This window comes from Salvelinus fontinalis, chromosome 8 (genome assembly GCF_029448725.1).
Source record: "Salvelinus fontinalis isolate EN_2023a chromosome 8, ASM2944872v1, whole genome shotgun sequence".
NCBI classification, from domain to species: Eukaryota; Metazoa; Chordata; class Actinopteri; order Salmoniformes; family Salmonidae; genus Salvelinus; species Salvelinus fontinalis.
The window spans coordinates 26,755,411-26,782,289 of record NC_074672.1 but is presented as its reverse complement, the minus strand read 5'-3'; the positions used below and the strand labels follow the sequence as shown (position 1 = coordinate 26,782,289).

At 45.5% G+C, this 26,879-nt stretch overlaps 1 protein-coding gene across 1 annotated transcript in view; it reads right to left on the bottom strand.

The window, feature by feature from the left end:
* The window catches only part of LOC129861458 (semaphorin-3G-like), a 91,138-nt gene that overhangs the window by 46,638 nt on the left and 17,621 nt on the right, over positions 1–26,879 (bottom strand). Inside the window, exons 2-4 of the mRNA XM_055932830.1 lie at positions 19,975–20,135; positions 6,843–6,905; positions 149–268 (exon numbers count right to left, since the gene is read on the bottom strand). Coding sequence (XP_055788805.1) covers positions 149–268; positions 6,843–6,905; positions 19,975–20,135 — 344 coding nt within the window. The remainder of the gene's footprint in view (positions 1–148; positions 269–6,842; positions 6,906–19,974; positions 20,136–26,879) is intronic.

Sequence of the window (26,879 nt, the reverse complement as noted above, 5' to 3'; positions counted from 1 at the left end):
ACAACGGAGACAGACAGACAATCCATAGGGAGTAGTATATAGAGCAAAACCAGGATGACTCGTCTGTCAGAGCCTGTGTGTGTGTGTGTGTGTGTGTGTGTGTGTGTGCGTGCGAGAAAAGAGGTGATGTGATGCAGTGGGTTCTTACCTCTCCACGGTAGCCCACGTACACATAGGTACACATGGGTTGGAATGCACCCGTACCACAGGCCAGCAGGTGGGTGCGGTTATAGGGCTGCAGCAGGCGCACAAAGTTGGCACACTCCGTCTGTGAACACACACGCACACACACACACACAGGTTAAATAAATACAAATACACAGGACAACAATATACTGTCAACCAATTTCTGACCATTTTGTGTAGAGTTAAAATATTTATTAACAAAGGCCATTGATTCCACATGTTAGCAATACGGGCCAAGAACAAGAGTTTAAAAGATGAAAAACAATAAACTTCAACAAATGCTGGGCTTCCCAGATCTTTCCCACAGCCAAAGACAGGGCCACATGGAGGGATCAGGCAACAGAGAGAAGAGAAGGAGAAAGGCGGAGAGCTAGAGAGAGAGAGAGAGAATAAGAGAGGAGATCAAGAGACAGAATAAGAGAAAATAGAATCCTCGATGTATCCTTTTCTTGAAGCTTCACAATAGATGCTGAGGAGTGGTGTCACAGTGACCAACAGTGTCACTGCCGTAGGGTGAGAGGGTCAAACTCGTCCACTTAGCTGCTGTGTGTGTGTGACTACTAGTATTATACACTGAATGTACAAAACATTCTGAACATGACATAGACTGACCAGGGGAATCCTGATGAAAGCTATGATCCCTTATTGATGTCACTTTTTAAATCCACTTCAATCAGTAGTGATGAAGGGGAGGAGACACGTTACAAAATATTTAAATGCCTTTGAACAGGGTATGTTAGTAGGTGCCACCAGGCACACCGGTTTGTGTCAAGAACTGCAACTCTGCTGTTTTTTTCAAGCTCAACAGCTTCCCGTTTGTATCAAGAATGGTCCACCACCCAAAGGACATCCAGCCAACTTGACACAACTATGGGAGGCATTGGAGTCAACATGGGCCAGCATCCCTGTGGAACGCTTTCGACACCTTGTCCTAACAAATTGAGGCTGTTCGAGGGCAAAGGGGGGTGCAACTCAATATTAGGAAGGTGTTCCTAATGTTCTGTACACCTACTGTACAGTATATTGGAGGTTTGGCGTGAAGCCAGGTGTGCTTCGTACCTATCAGCCAAACATGACTCGGCTCTCCTTCCTGTCCAGACTATAGCTGCACACACACGCACACACACACACACACACACACACACACACACACACACACACACACACACACACACACACACACACACACACACACACACACACACACACACACACACACACACACACACACACACACACACACACACACACACACACACCTCCTCTCAGGTTTTAATTACCCAAAATGCTCCCTCCCTCCCTCTCTTCACCTACCACCATCCCTCTCTCCTCCCCTGCTCTGGTAGGGTATAGAGGGTAGGCTGTAGTGAGACGGACTGTAGAAATAGACTCCAGACTGGTCCCAGTGGAGAGAAGCAGCCTCCTGGCCCTGTTTCCTCCCTGTTCCTAATGTTTTGTACACTCAGTGTATAAACTGATGAGTGGCAGATCCTTGGTAATGTATTTCTCCATAATATTGAGTGTGTAACAGACAGGCGGGGTGGTAGGCTAATACCATCAGGCCTCAGATGTTTATACTGAGGGATGGAGACATCTTGTTCCAGTGTAAACAGCATTCACTGGAGAGCAATCAGCGCTGTTAACACTAACAGGAAATCAAGACCATCGTTGAGGGAAACACACACACACGCAGAGAGAGAAAGACAAACACACACACCCTCAAAAACAGGCGTACAGCTGTGCACACACACTCGAAGACACACATGGATGCAAACACACACTCACACACACACAAAGAGGCACACACAAAGCTGTTTTGGAAAAAGCAGGATGCTTCAGTCTGTCCAAGTCTCTGTGGTCCACACAGCTGGAGCTACACGGAGAAGAGAGAGCATAGAAGCAGTGTGCTGAGGAGAAGACCAGATGAGCAGACTACGGATGTGAACATCCATAACTTAGACAGACACACAACACAATCCCACCACCACACCAGCTCCCAGACAAGTGGTAGACAAAAGCGTAGGCATCAAATGCACTATAAGACGTGCTCAACTCCTAAAGTTTGGTTGCTTTAGCCCAGCAGTAGTTGTTCATATCAGTATGCTTAGACATACTGTTAGCCTAGAGCGATCCACAGTGTCTGTCTGCAGATTTGTCCTTGGATTGGTTTGTAGATGATTCACTTTTTAAAGCAAGTCACTTCCACGTTTGTACCCATAGGTACGGCTGTGCCCATTAATGAACATAGTGGACTGTTTCCTCTGGCAGTGCTGGATAATGCCAGGGCACTGTGCCAAATGGGACCAAGCTAAGTTTCCAGGTCCCTGATGCATGAAGTCTCACAAAGTTCTTCAAAAGTCTCCTACAAATCCTTTAAACATTCAAATCTCTCACCCATTCACTCGGACTAATAACTCTCCCAAACCCACAACCCTGGTAGTTCCTGCTTTGTTATTGTCTGGTTCCTGCTGAGGGAGGGGCTATGGGACATCTATGTCTGCTGGGGTTAATGAAATCAGGGGTCATGTGGTCGCAACCTGTGAGGAAGGCCATCATAAAGCAAACACGTTAGGTGTTACCCAGTGGTCAACCAGCGGGGTCACACAGCCCCATTGATCAGCCGGTTCCCCTCCTTTAGCCAGTCAATAAAATACCCTCACAGACACACACCCACCTCTAACTCCTCCATCTCCCCATAGTCAATGGAGGGAAGTAGTATGCACATCCTACAGCTCCAAGACACAGACACTTTGTGTATAAGGGAAGGAGACAGATTGCGACCACCAGCCCAGCAGCCCTGCAGTGTTTTCCATTGAGAGGTCACTGTATCAGAACGCTGAATAAGTGCAACAATAGTAACACAACGCGCTCCAGCTTTAAAACCAGCCAGGCTGTCTAGTCAGTGTCTAGTCAGTGCCAGCGCCCGCTTCACTCCACGGTGTTTGTTTAATGGGAGGTCTCCATGTCCAACACTGCCTAACAAAGTTAGAGAAGGAGGGATAGCTCTGTCCTCACTCACCCGCCCGCTGGCATAGGCAGTCAGGGTATATTTAGAACACACATTTAAGTGTCCATCTGTGACGGAATGAGCTGCTCTGTACACACTCACATGTCCCTGTACCCACTGGGATAACATCAGTCCTCAGTAAGGGTTGTGAACCAAGCTTTTCTCTCTGCCAAAATCACAAACAAGTCCATTTCAACCAATCAAACAAACACCTATCCATGCCTTTGCAACTTTTTGACTTATGACATTGCCTGGGGTTTTGTCTAGCTGCAGGGAAAGGTGCAAACAGAGCCCTGATTGAGTGTGTGTGCATGTCCGAGTCTTTGTCAGGTAGAGAACAGGGGCAGAGAGGGCACCCCATCAATGGCCCTTCACTGAGCCCAGAGACAACGACATAACTGGGCCTGTCCACTGAACATACAGTACAGTCCTCAAAACAGGGGACCAGCCTCTTACATAGGGTTAACAACACATACAGTACAGTCCTCAAAACAGGGGACCAGCCTCTTACATAGGGTTAACAACACATACAGTACAGTCCTCAAAACAGGGGACCAGCCTCTTACATAGGGTTAACAACACATACAGTACAGTCCTCAAAACAGGGGACCACCCTCTTACATAGGGTTAACAACACATACAGTACAGTCCTCAAAACAGGGGACCACCCTCTTACATAGGGTTAACAACACATACAGTACAGTCCTCAAAACAGGGGACCACCCTCTTACATGGGGTTAACAACACATACAGTGTAGTCCTCAAAACAGGGGACCACCCTCTTACATGGGGTTAACAACACATACAGTGTAGTCCTCAAAACAGGGGACCACCCTCTTACATGGGGTTAACAACACATACAGTACAGTCCTCAAAACAGGGGACCAGCCTCTTACATAGGGTTAACAACACATACAGTACAGTCCTCAAAACAGGGGACCAGCCTCTTACATAGGGTTAACAACACATACAGTACAGTCCTCAAAACAGGGGACCAGCCTCTTACATAGGGTTAACAACACATACAGTACAGTCCTCAAAACAGGGGACCACCCTCTTACATGGGGTTAACAACACATACAGTACAGTCCTCAAAACAGGGGACCACCCTCTTACATGGGGTTAACAACACATACAGTGTAGTCCTCAAAACAGGGGACCACCCTCTTACATGGGGTTAACAACACATACAGTGTAGTCCTCAAAACAGGGGACCAGCCTCTTACATAAGGTTAACAACACATACAGTACAGTCCTCAAAACAGGGGACCACCCTCTTACATGGGGTTAACAACACATACAGTGTAGTCCTCAAAACAGGGGACCACCCTCTTACATGGGGTTAACAACACATACAGTACAGTCCTCAAAACAGGGGACCAGCCTCTTACATGGGGTTAACAACACATACAGTGTAGTCCTCAAAACAGGGGACCAGCCTCTTACATGGGGTTAACAACACATACAGTGTAGTCCTCAAAACAGGGGACCACCCTCTTACATAAGGTTAACAACACATACAGTGTAGTCCTCAAAACAGGGGACCACCCTCTTACATAGGGTTAACAACACATACAGTACAGTCCTCAAAACAGGGGACCAGCCTCTTACATGGGGTTAACAACACATACAGTACAGTCCTCAAAACAGGGGACCAGCCTCTTACATGGGGTTAACAACACATACAGTACAGTCCTCAAAACAGGGGACCAGCCCCTTACATAGGGTTAACAACACATACAGTGTAGTCCTCAAAACAGGGGACCAGCCTCTTATATGGGGTTAACAACACATACAGTGTAGTCCTCAAAACAGGGGACCACCCTCTTACATGGGGTTAACAACACATACAGTGTAGTCCTCAAAACAGGGGACCACCCTCTTACATGGGGTTAACAACACATACAGTGTAGTCCTCAAAACAGGGGACCAGCCTCTTACATAGGGTTAACAACACATACAGTACAGTCCTCAAAACAGGGGACCACCCTCTTACATGGGGTTAACAACACATACAGTACAGTCCTCAAAACAGGGGACCACCCTCTTACATAGGGTTAACAACACATACAGTGTAGTCCTCAAAACAGGGGACCACCCTCTTACATAGGGTTAACAACACATACAGTACAGTCCTCAAAACAGGGGACCACCCTCTTACATAGGGTTAACAACACATACAGTACAGTCCTCAAAACAGGGGACCAGCCTCTTACATGGGGTTAACAACACATGCAGTACAGTCCTCAAAACAGGGGACTAGCCTCTTACATAGGGTTAACAACACATACAGTGTAGTCCTCAAAACAGGGGACCAGCCTCTTACATGGGGTTAACAACACATACAGTACCTGAAAGCCTTTCTCATGGAGTCCTTTCTCCGTAGCCTCATAGGGCACTGGGGTGGAGGTGGTGGGTCGTATTCCGGTTGGGAGGAACTAGAGGTGTGAAGTGTTACAGACGTGACCCTGTACACACATTCCCAGCAGACACACTTCACCTCCATCTCCCAGTCCAGTCATTGTTAATGATGCTAGACATTAGACTAGAAACATGGGCCCCATCTTCCTCTCTGACAAACAACATATCTCCAGCAACAGATTCAGTCCAGGCCTGTTTAAAAGAACGATGGAGAGGACAAGAACCAAGTCCACTTGAACTGTGGTCTGAATGAGTCTGATGATAGGTGAGTGCTGCTGGGGTGCAGGGGTGTGTCTCCAGGGGTATGGAGGGGAGCTTAAACACACACTGGCCACGGCTCCCTTGGCACAGGTTAGATTGAGTTACCGTGGGCCCAACTTTAACCCATAACGACTGCTCCTCTCCCCTACGAACACCAGCTCACATACCTCATACGGGAAGAGGAAACGCGTAATAACTCCTGATATTAGATACCCCTCCTCACCTGCCACTTCAAACGCCACAGTTACCTATAGGGCCAGTGTTGACGCCCAATGGGGGGGTCTTAAACTTCCCTCCAACCCCTCTCCACATCCACAGAGACAGATTAGTCCTGTTTTACAGGCAAAATCACCTAACCCAGACCAAATGCCAGGGTTGTTTCCCTTTCTGTCGTTACCCAAGGCTGCCCACGGACAGAAGATATTAAACATGGAACGGCAAGTGTCTTTAGAGTGTTTGACTGGGGAGTGAGGGCCAGTTTCAATATGGGCAGTCTTCTTAAAGATATAATTACTGGTGTTTATTGTGTCGGAACCCGACTCTGGACACCTCAGCCATGTGGGAGGGGATATTACTAGATATTGAAAGACTCCCTATCTCATTCACTGGGCTGTTAAACAACTTCACTGTACCCACGGATGGAGGCATGGATAGATGAAGGGATGGTGGGATGATGCATGGGACTATGGCTGTAGCCTGTAGGATATAGGAAAAGGGAGTGTTGACACAGCAAGCCAACTGTCGACATCAATTTGCTGGTTAGCTTCCTGATAACATGATCCAGATGTGGCAATGTAAAATGTACAGTACAGTCAGTAAGGTGACTAGAATGTTACTGTCTAGAGTGGCTGATAGAGCAGCTGAATAGGCTAGGCTGGTGGAAACCATAGATGTGACATTATTAGAGTAAATAGGAAGTAGAGAGGCCACCTCAGAGGTGGATTGGTCTGACTGAGCTGTCACTCACCTGAGAATCTTTCCCTCTCTGGACACATTCATCTCTGTTACCAGGCAACGGAGGCCAGTAGATCTACAACGAGAGAGAGAGAGAGAGAGAGAGAGAGAGAGAGAGAGAGAGAGAGAGAGAGAGAGCGAGAGAGAGAGAGCGAGAGAGAGAGAGAGAGAGAGAGAAATCACGTCATAACATTGTACACTGCCTAAATCCACAATATAACTACAGGCAATTAGAGCATGAGAACATTATTAGCCACAGTTTAAACAATGAAGACCTACTAGATCACATATGAAACCAAGCCCGTATCTCACTAAGTCTTTGCTCCCACACAATCATCCATGGGCTAATCAGTGCTAATTGACGGTGTTCTATATCATCTATATCATTCTATATCATCAATATCCAGCTTATTCAAGATTGTTTTTGGAAGGCCCCTCTTTGGCACCATCAGATACTGTGTTGTAAATTACTGACTCACAGATGGCTATCTGAAACAATGGCTCTTTTGTGTGTTTCATTTAAAAGCTTATTTTGCTTTCGGGAAGAGGTATATACAGAATACCAAGAAAACAATCAAGGAAACAGTAACTTTCTGTGACAATGTGCGTACGTGTCCATCCACAATTGTGTCCATGTGTATTTGTGTCTGTGCATGTACATGCGTGCTCCTACATTATAGTCCATGCATAGCCATTCATCATAAGAGAGAAAACGACACCTGATGCAGGTGCTTTTCTGTAACACAGCTATCATATCATAAATTAATGTTACAGAAAGGATTAGGGCCTCCTCTATAAATCACACTTTATCCCTTTATCGAGCCTGTCTGGAACTGAACCACAATAAATCACTGCCTGCCTGTCTGAAACATGCCTTTTTATGGTCTGAACCACAGAATCAGCCAACCTGATAGTCAACACTATGCTATTTCTACTAATATTCCTTGCCTGGATTCAAATAGTAAGTGCTGTGGTCATCATGTTCTATTTGTCTCTATAACTCCGTCCCTCTGTTTAACCATCCTGACATGTTAGTCATCAACACCAATTGCAGGATAAAGTTTCCTCTATGTCTAGACATTGATCTGGTCAGCTTGGGTTTCTGTGCCTTAGGGCAACTTCTTACCAAGGCTTGGCTGTCAGCGCGCTGATTAACTTCCTTTTCCTGTTTGGCTCAGTAGTGCTATCCATTGGCCGGAAAGCCCAGGCACCAGCCAATCATAACAAGCACTGACAAACCCTGGCATGAGCTGGCCAATCAAGGACCTTACTGTGGCATGCATCAAGTAGATCCATGACATACTAAACTACACACAGACCGTATGTTTAAATCTACTCTTATCTCGTCTCTAGTGTGAGTGAAACTAGGGGGACATGTTTGTTAAGAACCAGACTGTATGTTTAAATCTACTCTTATCTAGTCTCTAGTGTGAGTGAAACTAGGGGGACATGTTTGTTAAGAACCAGACTGTATGTTTAAATCTACTCTTATCTAGTCTCTAGTGTGAGTGAAACTAGGGGGACATGTTTGTTAAGAACCAGACCATATGTTTAAATCTACTCTTATCTAGTCTCTAGTGTGAGTGAAACTAGGGGGACATGTTTGTTAAGAACCAGACTGTATGTTTAAATCTACTCTTATCTCGTCTCTAGTGTGAGTGAAACTAGGGGGACATGTTTGTTAAGAACCGACCACATTTATGGCAACATAAAACAAGTTTGGTTTTACACACAAACACTCCTCAAAAGCTAAAGGTCTATATCTGTCATGCCCTGGCCTTAGTATTCTTTGTTTTCTTTATTATTTTAGTTAGGTCAGGGTGTGACATGGGGAATGTTTGTGTTTTGTTGGTTTTGGGTGTTTCTATGGTAAAGGGGTTGTTGGTGTAGTATATGGGTTTGTGTGGAGTACATGTGTCTAGTGTTGTCTATGTATGTTTAGTTGTCTAGGAGAGTCTATGGTTACCTGAATGAGTTCCCAATTAGAGACAGCTGATTTCGGTTGTCTCTGATTGGGAGCCTTATTTAGGGTAGCCATAGGCTCTCATTGGTTGTGAGTAATTGTCTATGTAGAACGTTTGTAGCCTGTATGTATGTGCACAACGTTTGTAGCTTCACGGTCGTTTTGTTCGTTTTGTTAAAGTGTTTCGTGTTTATTTTTTGTCATCTTTTAAAATAAAAGAAGATGGCTTATTTTCCAACTGCTGCATTTTGGTCCGTCAATCCCCCACACGATCGTGACAGAATTACTCACCATTATAGGACCAAGCGGCATGGAAAGCGGCAACAGGACCTACCTACACAGGATTCATGGACATGGGAGGAGATACTGGATGGTAAGGGGCCGTGGGCTCAACCGGGAGAATATCGCCTTCCTCGTGAAGAGCTGGAGGCAGCTAAAGCCGAGAGGAGGCGATATGAGGAGGCAGCACGGAGACAAGGCTGGAAACCTGTGAGTACAACCCAAAAATTTCTTGGGGGGGGCCTTAAAGGGAGTGTGGCGAAGTCAGGTAGGAAACCTGCGCCTACTCCCTGTACTTACCGTGGAGAGCAAGAGTACGGGCAGACACCGTGTTACGCAGTAGAGCGCACGGTGTCTCCTGTACGCGTGCATAGCCCGGTTCGGTACATTTCAGCTCCACGTATCGGCCGGGCTAGACTGAGCGTTGAGCCGTATGTCATGAAGCCGGCCCAACGCATCTGGTCACCAGTGCGTCTCCTCGGGCCGGCGTACATGGCACCAGCCTTACGCATGGTGTCCCCGGTTCGCCTACATAGGCCGGTGCGGGTTATTCCACCTCCCCGCACTGGTCAGGCGACGGGGAGCATACAACCAGGTAAGGTTGGGCAGGCTCGGCGTTCAAGGGAGCCAGTACGCCTGCACGGTCCGGTATTTCCGGCGCCACCTCCCCGCCCCAACCCAGTACCACCAGTGCCTCCTCCACGCACTAGCCATATGGTGCGTGTCTCCAGCCCTTTACCACCAGTGCCTAAACCACGCACCAAGCCTCCTGTGTGTCCCCAGAGTCCTGTGCGTCCTGTTGCTGCTCCCCGCACTAGCCCTGAGATGCGTGTCCCCAGCCCGGTGCCACCAGTCCCGGCACCACGCACCAGGCCTACAGTGCGCCTCAGCCGGCAGGAGTCTGCCGTCTGCACAGCGATGACTGAACTGCCCGTCTCCCCAGCGCCATCTGAGCCATCCGTCTCCCCAGCGCCATCTGAGCCATCCGTCTCCCCAGCGCCATCTGAGCCATCCGTCTCCCCAGCGCCATCTGAGCCATCCGTCTCCCCAGCGCCATCTGAGCCATCCGTCTCCCCAGCGCCATCTGAGCCATCCGTCTCCCCAGCGCCATCTGAGCCATCCGTCTCCCCAGCGCCATCTGAGCCATCCGTCTCCCCAGCGCCATCTGAGCCATCCGTCTCCCCAGCGCCATCTGAGCCATCCGTCTCCCCAGCGCCATCTGAGCCATCCGTCTCCCCAGCGCCATCTGAGCCATCCGTCTGCAATGAGCCTGCAAAGCCGCCCGTCTGCCATGAGCCTGCAAAGCCGCCCGTCTGCCATGAGCCTACTGAGCCGCCCGTCTGCCATGAGCCTACTGAGCCGCCAGCCAGACAGGAGCCGCTAGAGCCGCCAACCAGACAGGATCCGCCAGAGCCGCCAACCAGACAGGATCCGCCAGAGCCGCCAACCAGACAGGATCCGCCAGAGCCGCCAACCAGACAGGATCCGCCAGAGCCGCCAACCAGACAGGATCTGCCAGATCCGTCAGCCAGCCATGAGCTGCCAGATCCGTCAGCCAGCCATGAGCAGCCAGATCCGTCAGCCAGCCATGAGCAGCCAGATCCGTCAGCCAGCCATGAGCAGCCAGATCCGTCAGCCAGCCATGAGCAGCCAGATCCGTCAGCCAGCCATGAGCAGCCAGATCCGTCAGCCAGCCATGAGCAGCCAGATCCGTCAGCCAGCCATGAGCAGCCAGAGCCGTCAGCCAACCATGAGCCATTCCTCAGTCCGGAGCTGCCATTCCTCAGTCCGGAGCTGCCATTCCTCAGTCCGGAGCTGCCATTCCTCAGTCCGGAGCTGCCATTCCTCAGTCCGGAGCTGCCATTCCTCAGTCCGGAGCTGCCATTCCTCAGTCCGGAGCTGCCCCTTACCCTGGTGCTGCCCCTTACCCTGGTGCTGCCCCTTACCCTGGTGCTGCCCCTTACCCTGGTGCTGCCCCTGACCCTGGTACTGCCCCTGACCCTGGTACTGCCCCTTAGTCCGGAACTGCCCCTTCATGCAATGGGGTTAATGTGGAGGGGGGTCGTTTGGAGGAAGCCTAGGAGGTGGTTAGGTACTGTGGTGACGTGGGGACCACAACCAGAGCCGGAGCCGCCACCGTGGATGGAAGCCCACCCAGACCCTCCCCTAGACTGTGTAATGGTGCGCCCGGAGTTCGCGCCTCAAGGGGGGGGTTATGTCACGCCCTGGCCTTAGTATTCTTTGTTTTCTTTATTATTTTAGTTAGGTCAGGGTGTGACATGGGGAATGTTTGTGTTTTGTTGGTTTTGGGTGTTTCTATGGTAAAGGGGTTGTTGGTGTAGTATATGGGTTTGTGTGGAGTACATGTGTCTAGTGTTGTCTATGTATGTTTAGTTGTCTAGGAGAGTCTATGGTTACCTGAATGAGTTCCCAATTAGAGACAGCTGATTTCGGTTGTCTCTGATTGGGAGCCTTATTTAGGGTAGCCATAGGCTCTCATTGGTTGTGAGTAATTGTCTATGTAGAACGTTTGTAGCCTGTATGTATGTGCACAACGTTTGTAGCTTCACGGTCGTTTTGTTCGTTTTGTTAAAGTGTTTCGTGTTTATTTTTTGTCATCTTTTAAAATAAAAGAAGATGGCTTATTTTCCAACTGCTGCATTTTGGTCCGTCAATCCCCCACACGATCGTGACAATATCGAGCTGCAATCATTTCTGTTTAGAGTAAAATATTTACATGTTAATGTGGCACATTTACATGAGTTTAATAGGCATGTGTTTGTTTTATTTCTGGCATGGTCATTACCATTAAGACTGTATTGAAACAGTTCAAACACTTCCCAAATATGATGCGCCAGAGTGGTTGTTGAAGCTCTTAAGAAGCGGTGGTGGGCAGTTCGCAGTGGGCAGTGGGCAGTGAGCTGTGAGCTGTGGGCTGAGGGCAGTGAGTTGTGGGCTGAGGGCAGTGAGCTGTGAGCTGTGGGCAGTTGGCAGTGGGCAGAGAGCTGTGAGCTGTGGGCAGTTGGCAGTGGGCAGAGAGCTGTGAGCTGTGGGCAGTTCACAGGCAAACCTGGTCTCTGTGACCTCATCTCTCCAACTCATCCATGTTTGTTTCTCCCTGTCAAAGACTAGTGGGCCCAGCCAGACTGAGCCTAAGAGTATAGACATTACTAATAGTGAGTTGACTTAAAATATACATAAAATGTATATAGTATGTATAAGCTGGAAATACAGGCCTAAGTGTTGTTGTTCACTAGTTTGCTCCAATTGAGGGAGGGGTGGTAGGGTTGGAGGGTAATAAAGGAAACATGTATTTTTTTTAAGATATGTATATACAGTTGAAGTAGGAAGTTTACATAGACTTAGGTTGGATTCATTAAAACTCGTTTTTGAACCACTCCACAAATTTCTTGTTAACAAACTATTGGTTGGTTTTGGCAAGTCGGTTAGGACATCTACTTTGTGCATGACACAAGTCATTTTCCAACAATTTGTTACAGACAGATTATTTCACTTATAACTCACTGTATCACAATTCCAGTGGGTCAGAAGTTAACATACACTAAGTAGACTGTGCCGTTAAACAGCTTGGAAAATTCCAGGATTGATGTCATGGCTTTATAAACTTCTGATAGGCTAATTGACATAATTTGAGTCAATTGGAGGTGTACCTGTGGATGTATTTCAAGGCCCACCTTCAAACTCAGTGCCTCTTTGCTTGACATCATGGGAAAATCAAAAGAAATCAGCCAAGACCTCAGAAAAACAATTGTCGACCTCCACAAGTCTGGTTCATCCTTGGGAGCAATTTCCAAATTGTCACGTTCCTGACCTGTTTACTGTTGTTTGGTATGTGTTTAATTGGTCAGGGCGTGAGTTTGGGTGGGTAGTCTATGTTATGTGTTTTCTATGTTGGGTTAATGGGTTGCCTGGTATGGCTCTCAATTAGAGGCAGGTGTTTGGCGTTTCCTCTGAGAGCCATATTAAGGTAGGTTGTTCTCACTGTTTGTTTGTGGGTGATTGTTCCTGTGTCTGTGTAATCCACATGGGACTGTTTCGTTTGTTTGTTCGTTTTAGGTAGTCTGTTCCTGTTCTTGCGTCCTTCGTCTATATGTAAGTTCGTTTGTTTCAGGTCTGTTGCCTTCGTTTATTGTTTTGTAGTTTGTTCTAGTGTTTTGTCAGTGTTTCGTCTGTTTGAAATAAATCGTTATGTATTCATCACCCGCTGCGCCTTGGTCCGTTCATACACCACCAGACGAACGTTACATAAATGCCTGAAGGTACCACTTTCATCTGTACAAACAATAGTACGCAAGTATAAACACCATGGGACCACGCATATATGTATATGCTACCAAATACTAATTGAGTTTATGTTAACTTCTGACCCACTGGGAATGTGATGAAAAAAATTAAAGCTGAAATAAATCATTCTCTCTACTATTATTCTGACATGTTCACATTCTTAAAATAAAGTGGTGATCCTAACTGTCACGCCCTGGCCATAAAGAGGGTTTTAGTCTCTATTTTGGTTAGGCCAGGGTGTGATTAGGGTGGGCATTCTATGTGTTATATTTCTTTGTTTTTGGCTGAGTGTGGTTCCCAATCAGAGGCAGCTGTCTATCATTGTCTCTGATTGGGAATCATACTTTCCCAACTGTGTTTTGTGGGTAGTTGTTTTCTGTTTAATGTTGCTGCACCTTACAGGACTGTTTCGTTTCTCACTTTGTTATTTTGCTTGAGTGTTGTTGGTTAATAAATTATCATGAACACGTACGACGCTGCGCTTTGGTCCACTTCTTCAGACGAGCGTTACACTAACTGACCTAAGACAGGGAATTGTTACTAGGATTAAATGTCAGGAATTGTGAAAACTGAGTTTAAATGTATTTGGCTAAGGTGTAACTTCTGACTTCAACTGTATTAATATATATGTATGTGTATATATATGTATGTATATATGTGTATGTATATGCGCCAACAAAATATATGGGGGATTGGAAGTGATGCAGACAATTACATTGATGGAAGCTACAATATATCTGCAATATTAAAACTGATCTACTCCCTACATATTTAATTTTTAAAAATATAATAAATATTGAGGTGACTTTCTAAATGGAGTCTAACAGTAAACTGGTACATAGCAGGTTAAGTGATATAGAGGCAGGGAGGGAGGAGCAGAGAGCTTAGTCTATGATGGAGGACCAGAGAGAAGGAGGGATAGAGGGGGATTAAAGAATTCTAGAGGTAATGGTATGTGAGGAGGCTGGAGAAACCTGGGGCTAGGGTTAAGCTTTCTCTCCTGTCTCTCTTTTCAATCGCTCTTTCTCCCTCTGCTACCCTATCAGGTGGGAAACCACAGAGACCTGATAAGAGAACAGTTTAGTGTAAACTCTAGACCAGGAGAAGTGTGACACACACAGGAGGCTGTATATCACAGGGTGAATGAGGACACACAAATACACACACAGACAGACACACACACACACACACACACACACACACACACACCGCTCAAGCAGTGATTCCCACTAACTCAAACTGTTAAAGTGTTCATCTCTACAGGGATTAAGTTAGGAATCCTAAAATTGGAGCTGGATTAAAGAGAGAGATGATTTAGAGACATTTGAGGTTGGTATTCCTGTGTGGCTCAGTTGGTAGAGCATGGCACCTGCAATGCGAGGGTTGTGGGTTTGATTCCCACAAGGGACCAGTACAAAAAAGTATGACTTATGCACTCACTACAGTAAATTTCTCTGGATAAGAGTGTCTGTTAAATGACTATATGGAATCCTGGTGAGATGTTCATGCCCCCCCTTGTCAGCAGCTCAAACAACACAAACTCAATGGGGGAGTTCAGGAATAATTATTTATGTGGGGTTTATTGTACATGAGTTGGCAGGTTGCTGTGGCTTGCTCGTTGCTGTGGATCTCAGTTTAAGATAAACTTTGTCATCGAAGTCTTTACCACACACAGAAAGGTCTCTCCCCTGAGTGTGTTCGCAGGTGAAGTGTCAGATGTGCCCCTCTTTTTCCAAGATGGCTTAGCAGTTCAGACGTCATTTTTGTCCTCGTACTGTCTTGTCCTGTATATATATATTTACATATATATTTACACCTTCTTCGCATATCTTTTATATTTTTTTATTATCCAAGAACTCAACTACAAAAGCTTTCCTGCAACCCGCCTCACCAATTACAACAACAAAAAAAGTATTATTTACCTCAAATCTGAAAATCCACAGTGGAAGCTAACCAGGGGCTAATCAGAAGTTAGCCAGAAAGCTAACCAGAAGCTAGCCGAAAGCTAGCCGAAAGCTAATCTGAAGCTGCCCAGAAGTTAGCCGGTTTGCTGGCTAGCGTTGGTGTTTCAGCTGCCCACGTTTTGTGGTCATCAGCTATTCCTTTAGCTCGATAATCTACCGGCACTATTGTGCAACGCGACTCGGACCGGAGCATACCGGGCCTTTTTTTTCTCTCAGTTTCCTCGGATTTCAGCCGCAGGCTCTGGACATTTGCACCTTGATTTCGCAGCTAGCTAGCTGCAAACCGTGTGACTATTGGTCGATCCCGGAGCAAACTTAAATTATTCGGGAGCTAGCCAGCTGAGGAGTTCCATCAGCCATTCCTGGGCTACAGTCACCTATCCGGACCCGTTTTTTTTTTTTTTTTTTTTTTTTTTTTGCTGCAGATACGGAGCCCCACCGGGCCTTCACGATTGACTGCCGACGTTATCTGCCCGAGGGAGTTATCCAACTGGCCCCTCCGTCGCGACGTTACCTGAACGCTCATCTGGGGCCCGCTAATCGTTAGCTGTCTTATCGGCTGCTATCTGAATAAGTATATCGGACAATTATTTATTTTTTTCTTGGGTCACTATATCTATTTTGCCAATTGGATTGATCCCCTCTACAAGACACGGAACCCCACTAATCTACCGACGGAAACGCACGAGGTGTCTAAAAATAGACCTCCATCCTATGCTATCTTGCTACCGATAGCCATCTACCCGGCCAGCTGTCTGGATCGCCGTGACCCCAACCAACCTCTACTCACTGGACCCTTATTGATCACTCGATTAAGCATGCCTCTCCTTAATGTAAATATCCCTTGTCCATTGCTGTTCTGGTTAGTGTTTATTGGCTTATTTCATTGTAGGGCCTCTAGCCCTGCTCACTATACCATATCCAACCTTTCAGTTCCACCACCCACATATGCGATGACATCACCTGGTTTCAATGATGTTTCTAGAGACAATATCTCTCTCATCATCACTCAATACCTAGGTTTACCTCCACTGTATTCACATCCTACCATACCTTTGTCTGTACATTATTCCTTGAAGCTATTTTATCGCCCCCAGAAACGTCCTTTTACTCTCTGTTCTAGACGTTCTAGACGACCAATTCTCATAGCTTTTAGCCGTACCCTTATCCTACTCCTCCTCTGTTCCTCTGGTGATGTAGAGGTGAATCCAGGCCCTGCAGTACCTAGCTCCACTCCTATTCCCCAGGCGCTCTCTTTTGATGACTTCTGTAACCGTAATAGCCTTGGTTTCATGCATGTTAACATTAGAAGCCTCCTCCCTAAGTTTGTTTTGTTCACTGCTTTAGCAAACTCTGCCAACCCGGATGTTTTAGCCGTGTCTGAATCCTGGCTTAGAAAGACCACCAAAAATTCTGACATTTTCATCCCCAACTACAAGATTTTCAGACAAGATAGAACGGCCAAAGGGGGCGGTGTTGCAATCTACTGAAAATATTTCCTGCAGAGTTCTGTTTTACTATCCAGGTCTGTTCCCAAACAATTTGAACTTCTACTTTTAAAAATCCACCTCTCTAAAAACAAGTCTCTCACCGTTGCCGCCTGCTATAGACCACCCTCTGCCCCCAGCTGTGCTCTGGACACCATATGTGAACTGATTGCCCCCCATCTATCTTCAAAGCTCGTGCTGCTAGGCGACCTAAATTGGAACATGCTTAACACCCCAGCCATCCTACAATCTAAGCTTGATGCCCTCAATCTCACACAAATTATCAATGAACCTACCAGGTACCACCCCAATTCCGTAAACACGGGCACCCTCATAGATATCATCCTAACCAACTTGCCCTCCAAATACACCTCTGCTGTTTTCAACCAAGATCTCAGCGATCACTGCCTCATTGCCTGCATCCGTAATGGGTCAGCGGTCAAACGACCTCCACTCATCACTGTCAAACGCTCCCTGAAACACTTCAGCGAGCAGGCCTTTCTGATCGACCTGGCCGAGGTATCCTGGAAGGATATTGATCTCATCCCGTCAGTAGAGGATGCCTGGATATTTTTTTTAAATGCCTTCCTCACCATCTTGAATAAGCATGCCCCATTCAAGAAATTTAGAACCAGGAACAGATATAGCCCTTGGTTCTCTCCTGACCTGACTGCCCTTAACCAACAGAAAAACATCCTATGGCGTTCTGCATTAGCATCGAACAGCCCCCGTGATATGCAACTTTTCAGGGAAGCTAGAAACCAATATACACAGGCAGTTAGAAAAGCCAAGGCTAGCTTTTTCAAGCAGAAATTTGCTTCCTGCAACACAAATTCAAAAAAGTTCTGGGACACTGTAAAGTCCATGGAGAATAAGAACACCTCCTCCCAGCTTCCAACTGCACTGAAGATAGGAAACACTGTCACCACCGACAAATCCACTATAATTGAGAATTTCAATAAGCATTTTTCTACGGCTGGCCATGCTTTCCACCTGGCTACCCCTACCCCGGTCAACAGCACTGCCCTCCCCTCTGCTACTCGCCCAAGCCTTCCCCATTTCTCTTTCTCCCAAATACAGTCAGCTGATGTTCTGAAAGAGCTGCAAAATCTGGACCCTTACAAATCAGCCGGGCTAGATAATCTGGACCCTTTCTTTCTAAAACTATCTGCTGAAATTGTTGCCACCCCTATTACTAGCCTTTTCAACCTCTCTTTCATGTCGTCTGAGATTCCCAAAGATTGGAAAGCAGCTGCGGTTATCCCCCTCTTCAAAGGGGGGGACACTCTTGACCCTAACAGCTACAGACCTACATCTATCCTACCCTGCCTTTCTAAGGTCTTCGAAAGCCAAGTCAACAAACAGATTACCGACCATTTCGAATCCCACCATACCTTCTCCGCTATGCAATCTGGTTTCAGAGCTGGTCATGGGTGCACCTCAGCCACGCTCAAGGTCATAAACGATATCTTAACCGCCATCGATAGGAAACAATACTGTGCAGCCGTATTCATTGACCTGGCCAAGGCTTTTGACTCTGTCAATCACCACATCCTCATCGGCAGACTCGACAGCCTTGGTTTCTCTAATGATTGCCTCGCCTGGTTCACCAACTACTTCTCTGATCGAGTTCAGTGTGTCAAATCGGAGGGTCTGTTGTCCGGGCCTCTGGCAGTCTCTATGGGGGTGCCACAGGGTTCAATTCTTGGACCGACTCTCTTCTCTGTATACATCAATGATGTCGCTCTTGCTGCTGGTGATTCTCTGATCCATCTCTACGCAGACGACACTATTCTGTATACTTCTGGCCCTTCTTTTGACACTGTGTTAACAACCCTCCAGACGAGCTTCAATGCCATACAACTCTCCTTCCGTGGCCTCCATTTGCTCTTAAATACAAGTAAAACTAAATGCATGCTCTTCAACCGATCGCTGCCTGCACCTGCCCGCCTGTCCAACATCACTACTCTGGACGGCTCTGACTTAGAATATGTGGACAACTACAAATACCTAGGTGTCTGGTTAGACTGTAAACTCTCCTTCCAGACTCACATCAAACATCTCCAATCCAAAGTTAAATCTAGAATTGGCTTCCTATTCCACAACAAAGCATCCTTCACTCATGCTGCCAAACATACCCTTGTAAAACTGACCATCCTACCAATCCTCGACTTCGGTGATGTCATTTACAAAATAGCCTCCAAAACCCTACTCAATAAATTGGATGCAGTCTATCACAGTGTCATCCGTTTTGTCACCAAAGCCCCATATACTACCCACCACTGCGACCTGTACACTCTCGTTGGCTGGCCCTCGCTTCATACTCGTCGCCAAACCCACTGGCTCCAGGTCATCTACAAGACCCTGCTAGGTAAAGTCCCCCCTTATCTCAGCTCGCTGGTCACCATAGCAGCACCTACCTGTAGCACGCGCTCCAGCAGGTATATCTCTCTGGTCACCCCCAAAACCAATTCTTCCTTTGGCCGCCTCTCCTTCCAGTTCTCTGCTGCCAATGACTGGAACGAACTACAAAAATCTTTGAAACTGGAAACACTTATCTCCCTCACTAGCTTTAAGCACCAGCTGTCAGAGCAGCTCATAGATTACTGCACCTGTACATAGCCCATCTATAATTTAGCCCAAACAACTACCTCTTTACCTACTGTATTTATTTATTTATTTTGCTCCTTTGCACCCCATTATTTCTATCTCTACTTTTTTCTATCTCTACTATCTCTACTTTTTTTCTTTTTTTTTACTTGCTATATTGTATTTACTTCGCCACCATTGCCTTTTTATATTTTTATTTATTTATATATATATTTTGTTTGCCTTCACCTCCCTTATCTCACCTCACTTGCTCATATTGTATATATACTTATTTTTCACTGTATTATTGACTGTATGTTTGTTTTACTCCATGTGTAACTATGTGTTGTTGTTGTATGTGTCGAACTGCTTTGCTTTATCTTGGCCAGGTCGCAATTGTAAATGAGAACGTGTTTTTTTTTTTTTTTTTTTTTTTTCAATTTGCCTACCTGGTTAAATAAAGGTGAAATAAAAAATAAAAATAAAGGTACGGGGAGGGGTTTAAACTCCCCCATTGGCCTATCGGTACAGTATGTATTACAGGGAACATGGACTCACCTCTTTGGAGTCCAGGTTGGTATGGTCCAGTCTCAGGGAGTAGAGGACGTCTTTGCCCCCCAGGAACAGGCGGTCATGGTACTCGTCCAGAAACACAGCGCTCAGGGAAAGCTGACCGTGGTGACCACTGAAGATAGAGGACCGGTTGGTGGCTACAAGGTCTGTGGGAGGAGGTGAAGGAGGATGGATGGATGCGGAGAAGAGCAGAGTGAGCATGTGAAGATATATAAACCCAGTGGAAAACTAAGCAAAACATCAATATGCAGTAGGTCAAGGAGGTGATGTCATCTCTGCCACTTGAAAAGGTTAGGTACACCGTGTGTGGGTCCTGGAAGAAATCTGACCTGACCTGGTCTCCATTCGTGGAGTACGTAGAAACCCATTGGTTGAATCATGTTGTTTCCACATCATTTAGTTGAATAGATGTTGAATTGATGTCTGTGACCTGTGAGGAGCCTGCCGTTTAGATTATGTCTCTGTTGTATTTCAGCACATGCAGTCATGTCCTATGTTAATACCATACTGTGCAAATATGGAATAACCTGTTTTTAATGATGTTTCTCTTTCTTTTTTGTATGCAATACATCAATATGGAGGACTACTATAAATCTGCTCAATATCCTGAAGAAAAGTCAGTTTGTGATTAAGATGGAATTTGGGTTGTTGTTCTGGGTGGGCTCCCTGCTGGGAAGGAGATCTCCATGTTTGTTCAAAGGTATTCAGGGGTCTTCCAGAACATTAGAGAACTGGAAGGTTTGGCTCAGCTTGAGAATGACTCAGTGTTCTGTGTTCTGAGATGACAAATAAAGATCAATAGCAGTTTCAGTGGAGTCCCGTGCTTCCTTCTACTTTACAGTGTTTATAGGATGTCCTACGCCTGTAATACACATTAGTTGCAGAAAGAGTTATCTGGGCTTGACATGGAACGCGCTACTCTGAGGTACACCACCCATCAACACATACCCATGTTTGCTCGCATGCGCGCACACACACGCACACACACGCACACACACGCACACACAAAAACACACACACACTAAAAACAAATGGTTCTATATACAGTGCCCTCTGAAAGCGTTCAGACCTCTTGCCTTTTCCACATATTGATACGTTACAGCCTTATTCTAGAATTGATTAGCCTGTTAGGGGTGCAGCCCGACACCAGTACACTTATGACAACATCCAGCTCAAGTGCAGGGCGCGAAATTCAAAAGATATTTTTTTTAAATATTTAACTTTCACACATTAACAAGTCCAATACAGCATATGAAAGGTACACATCTTGTGAATCAAGCCAACATGTCCGATTTTTAAAATGTTTTACAGGGAAGACAAAATATGTAAATCTATTAGCTAACCACGTTAGCAAAAGACACCACTTTTCTTACTCCATCAGTTTCTTACTCCATCAGGTGCTATTACTAATTCGACCAAATAAAGATATAAATAGCCACTAACCAAGAAACAAATTCATCAGATGACAGTCTGATAACATATTTATTGTATAGCATATGCTTTGTTCGAAATATTTGCATATTTCAGGTATAAACCATAGTTTACATTTCAGCTACAATCAGAAATTGCACCGAAAGCAGCCATAATATTTACAGACACCAACGTCAAATAGCTAATTACTCATCATAAAACATTTCTGAAAAATACATAGTGTGCAGCAATTGAAAGACAGGCATCTTGTGATTCCAAACAATATTTCCGATTTATTAAATGTTTTACAGCGAAAACAAACTGTAGCGCTATATTTGCGTAGCCACAATAGCCAGAAACACTTGGGCGCCCACGACCAATTCACATGCACGACAGATATATGAAATAACATCATAAATTGGCTCTTACTTTTGCTGATCTTTCATCAGAATGTGGAACAAGGTGTCCTCTGTCCATATGAGTCGTTGTTTGGATTCAGAATGGCAAATTTCCCTCTTCACTTAGCATTGGCACTAGCCGAGTGGCACAAATCAGAGGACGGAACACGGCAAAACTCCCGAAAAAATTTCAATAATCTGATTAAACTATATTGAAAAAACATACATTACGATGATATGTTCACATGTATCAAAAAAATTCCGAGCCGGGGATAGTTGTCGTCTATTACGGCAGCAAAACAGAAGGCAATCAAGGCAAAGAAATAGCAAAGAAATAGCTTTTATTCCACCCCAGACCAAGATGAACACAAAATTTCTTCTCTCACATCCTCTTGACACCAAGAGGAAGGCGTATGGAGTGTAAGTAGACTCCTAAGTGTCATGACCATGTATAGGCATCAAGTTGAACAGAACACATATTTCTGACATTTCACTTCCTGGTCAGGGAAAGTGCTGCCAAATGAATTCTGTTTCACTCAGAGAAATAATTCCAACGGTTTTAGAAACTAGAGAGTGTTTTCTATCCAATATTAATAATAATATCCATATTGTACGAGCAAGAATTGAGTAGGAGGCCGTTTGAAATGTGCACGATTTCACTGGCTACTCAACACTTTCCCTTGCAGCCATAAGAAGTTAAATATATTTTTTTCCTTATCAATCTACACACAATTCCCCACAATAACAAAGAAAAAACAGGTTTTAGACATTTTGTTTATAAAAAATATATGGTAATATAAAATATCACATTTACATCAATATTCAGACCCTTTACTCAAGTACTTTTGGCAGGGATTACAGCATAGAGTCTTCTTGGGCATGACACTACAAGCTTGTATGACGCTACAATCTGTATTTGTGGAGTTTCTCCCATTCTTCTTTACCGATCATCTCAAGCTCTTTCAGGTTGAATGGGGAGCATTGCTGCACAGCTGTTTTTAGGTCGCTCCAGAGATGTTCGATCGGGTTCAAGTCCGGGCTCTGGCTGGGCCACTCAAGGACATTCAGAGACTTGTCCCGAAGCCACTCCTGCTTTGTCTTGGCTGTGTGCTTAGGGTCCTTGTCCTGTTGGAAGGTGAACCTTCGCCCCAGTCTGAGGTCCTGAGCAATCTCTGGAGCAGGTTTTCATCAAGGATCTCTCTGTACTTTGCTCCGTTCATCTTTGCCTCGATGCTGACTAGTCTCCTAGTCCCTGCCATTGAAAAACATCCCTACAGCATGTTGCCACCACCATGCTTCACCGTAGGGATGGTGCATTCAGGTCAAAGAGTTCAATCTTGGTTTCATCAGACCAGAGCATCTTGTTTCTCATGGTCTGAGAGTCTTTAGGTGCCTTTTGGCAAACTCCAAGCGGGCTGTCATGTGCCTTTTACTGAGGAGTGGCTTCCGTCTGGCCACTTTACAGTAAAGGCCTGATTGGTGGAGCGCTGCAAAGATGGTTGTCCTTCTAGAAGATTCTGCCATATCCACAGAGGAACTCTAGAGCTCTGTCAGAGTGGCCATCGGTTTCTTGGTCACCTCCCTGACCAAAGCCTTTCTCCCCGGCCGGCCAGCTCTAGGAAGAGTCTTGGTGGTTCCAAACTTCTTTCATTTAAGAATGATGGAGGCCACTGTGTTCTTGGGGACCATCAATACTGCAGAAATGTTTTGGTAACCTTCCCCTCATCTGTGCCTCGACACAATCCTGTCTCTGAGCTCTACGGACAAGTCCTTCGACCTCATGGCTTGTTTTTTGCTCTGACATGCACTGTCAACGGTGGGACCTTATATAGACAGATGTGTGCCTTTCCAGATCATGTCCAATCAATTGAATGTACCACAGGTGGACTCCAATCAAGTTGTAGAAACGTCTCAAGGATGATCAATGGAAACAGGATGCACCTGAGCTCAATTTCGAGTCTCATAGCAAAGAATCTGAATACGTATGTATATCATTTCTAAAAAACAGTTTTCACTTTGTCATTATGGGGTGTTCTGTGTAGATTGCTGAGAATTTATTTTATTTAATCCATTTTAGAATAAGACTGTAACATAACAAAATGTGGAAAAAGTCAAGGGCTCTGAATACTTTCCGAAAGCACCGTAGTGCCATATAAGGGTTATTTGGCTTGTAACCCTAGTGGAACCCATTTTGTCATTATATGGGGAAAAAATGTGAAGGTTCTATACATAACCATGCTCATACGGTTCTAAATGGAACCTGTATGGTTTCATAAATAACCCTTTCCTAAGGTTCTATAAAGAACCATAAGAAAACATTTGTATTCTTTATATTTCATTTCTAGTTTATTAGCCATATTATATTGTTAAACGCCCATAGGTGTTATTATTGTGTTTATTAGCAAGTTGATTCAGCTGTGCTAGCTCTGGAATGGCTGGCGTTCCCTGTGCAGGAAATGAAGAACTACTGACTTAGTCAACCATTCTCAATTGACATAAGGCCATACGTGAGTTTTTCACAAGACACCATCCCTGGCCATAGTCATATACAGTACAACGTGTTTCTATTTACATTTCAGTCATTTAGCAGACAGAGCGACGTACAGTCGTTAGTGCATATATTTTCATATTTGTTTGTCCTGATCCCCAGTGGAAATTGAACCCACAACCCTGGCATTGCAAGTGCCATGCTCTACCAACTGAGCCAAATGAGACTGTCGTAGCATAACACAACAGATTATATCAACTGGAATGACACTACCCTTTGTTTCCTCTTTTAGTGACAATCATATTTTGAACTGAAAATAACCATTGAAGGCCTCAAAGGGTTATTTGGGTCAGTATGGTTCCATACTGAAGAATCACCCAAAGAACCCTTGAGGAACCCTACTTTTTAGTGTGCACAGTATCCACTCAGGGCCTTCTTCTTACTGGCTCACCTCTACAGTGCAGACCCAGATCGACCAAACACACGCAGACCATAAACATAGAGCACAGTAGGGAGGCGAGGCATGCTCCCCTGACATCTTGGCTGGAGTGTTGTAAGAGAAGACAGAAAAAGTGTGTGTGTGTGTGTGTGTGTGTGTGTGTGTGTGTGTGTGTGTGTGTGTGTGTGTGTCGGTGGTCTCTGTGTAAGTGTGTGAAGTGTTGCCAGACTGGTCTGTACACATCAGATCTCCCTCTTCCCAAAACCAATCGAGAATCAGGAGGTGGAACTCAGACAGAGAGAGAAAAAGAGAGAGAGAGAAAATCGTTTGATCTCTAACCAACAGATCAGAAGCGCTGAGCTCATTAAAAGGCAGAGTGGTACCTGAGGTATTATTCAGTTCAGGGAGTGTTGTAATTACATTTCAAATATCTCTTCAGCCTGCCATTTCTACTCTTTAATGTCTCACAGACATTAGTTCACTGTTGGATCTCCAGCTATTCTGGCAACAACATCAAATAACAAACACATCTACAGTCTCTCTCTGCAAGAGTGGACTATATACGCAGTTCAAGTTCGATGTGAGGTGGTGGTTTGTATGTTTTTGCCAGATCAGCCCAGTGTGTGTCTGGGGGTGGGGGGGGGGGGGTCTCTCGCTCTCTCTGTGTGTCTGGGGGTGGGGGGTTTTGTGTGGGGTGTGTGTGTGTCTCTGTAGGGCCACACGGATGGACAAGGTGTCGCTGGGTACAGAGGGGACCTTGTGCATCACTCAGCGAACACTGAGGAGCACTGAGTGACAGGGGCTCGTCTATCAGCGTGTGTGTTTGTGTGTTTGTGCATGCGCGGAAAGGTAGAGAGACTCAGTAGAGAAGTAGAGAAGGTGACAGTGGAGCGATGACAGACATGCAGAGAGCACAATAAACCTTATATACACTGATGATATCATACAAGCTCTATGCATTGGTCTACCCAAGTACATAAACACTATTACAGCTTTTTAACAGCAAACTAAACACAAACACACACACACACAAACAGTTATCCCTCATCACCATAATGAACTGTAGAAAGCATTGGAGAACACTTTTCACTTTACAGTGTTTTTCCCCTCATATATTTCCTAATTGTCAATAAATGTATATGAATGGAAAAGCTGAGGTGGCACGAGTCAGACCCAACCCCTTTAATTGGAATCTGATGAAACAATCGCTACAGCAGAAGCCAAACAACAGTTTGTTATTAAGACCTTATAAAAGTTATTGGAAGCCTTTTCAAAGACTAAGCCTACCTCTCAGCAGAACGCAGCCTAAGGTACCACTGACTCAGCATACAGACATACGGATGGACGGACAAACTGACAGACAGGAGATCTAACTCACAGACACAAAAACAGGTCTTGTAGACATGAGCATCAACAGGGAGAAATAGGGAGGGGGGGGGGGGGGGGGGGGGGGTACTGACCTACATTCCTAACAGACAGGAAAGCATAGCGATAAGTACAGATGAGGGCCACAGGTGACATATGTATACATATATATATATATATACTGGAGACAGACAGGTTAGCAAATACAGACAGTACAGAAGAGAGATACCTAGAGAGGTAGTAGGGTTGAGACACATGTACAGTATAAGCAGAAGGAAACATCATCAATACTATTCTGTAGCAGATGATGTTACAGACAAAGATACAGTGTCAAACACTTGCAGAAATTCAGTCACTGTTTTCATTTTAAGTTATCAGCGTACACCTGTAAATGCATTTAGGGGTTCAGTGTTTTCCACTGATCTGTATGAGCTGAGGATAGATTTCAGTCTGGAGTGAGTATTGAAGCCTGAGATAGCCAACTATAAGGTAGAGCTCTGTTGCTCTGCTCTCACCTCTGTGTTTGACAGAAAGGAGTATAGGAAACCAGTCAGTGATGCAGCTCCTACTCCATTCCTTTAGCCACTATCTCCTCTCCCTGTTCCCAAACCCCCCAAACTGAAGATACTGTGCAGTACACATAAAACACACCCATTCAAACACACACACACAGAAAGGTGGTGGCGGCAAGCTAATACCTAACAGATTTCAGCTCATCTGTAGCTTGTTATCACTGTAACAGCCTGACGCCTCGGAAAACTGTCATACTTCACACATACACCACACACTT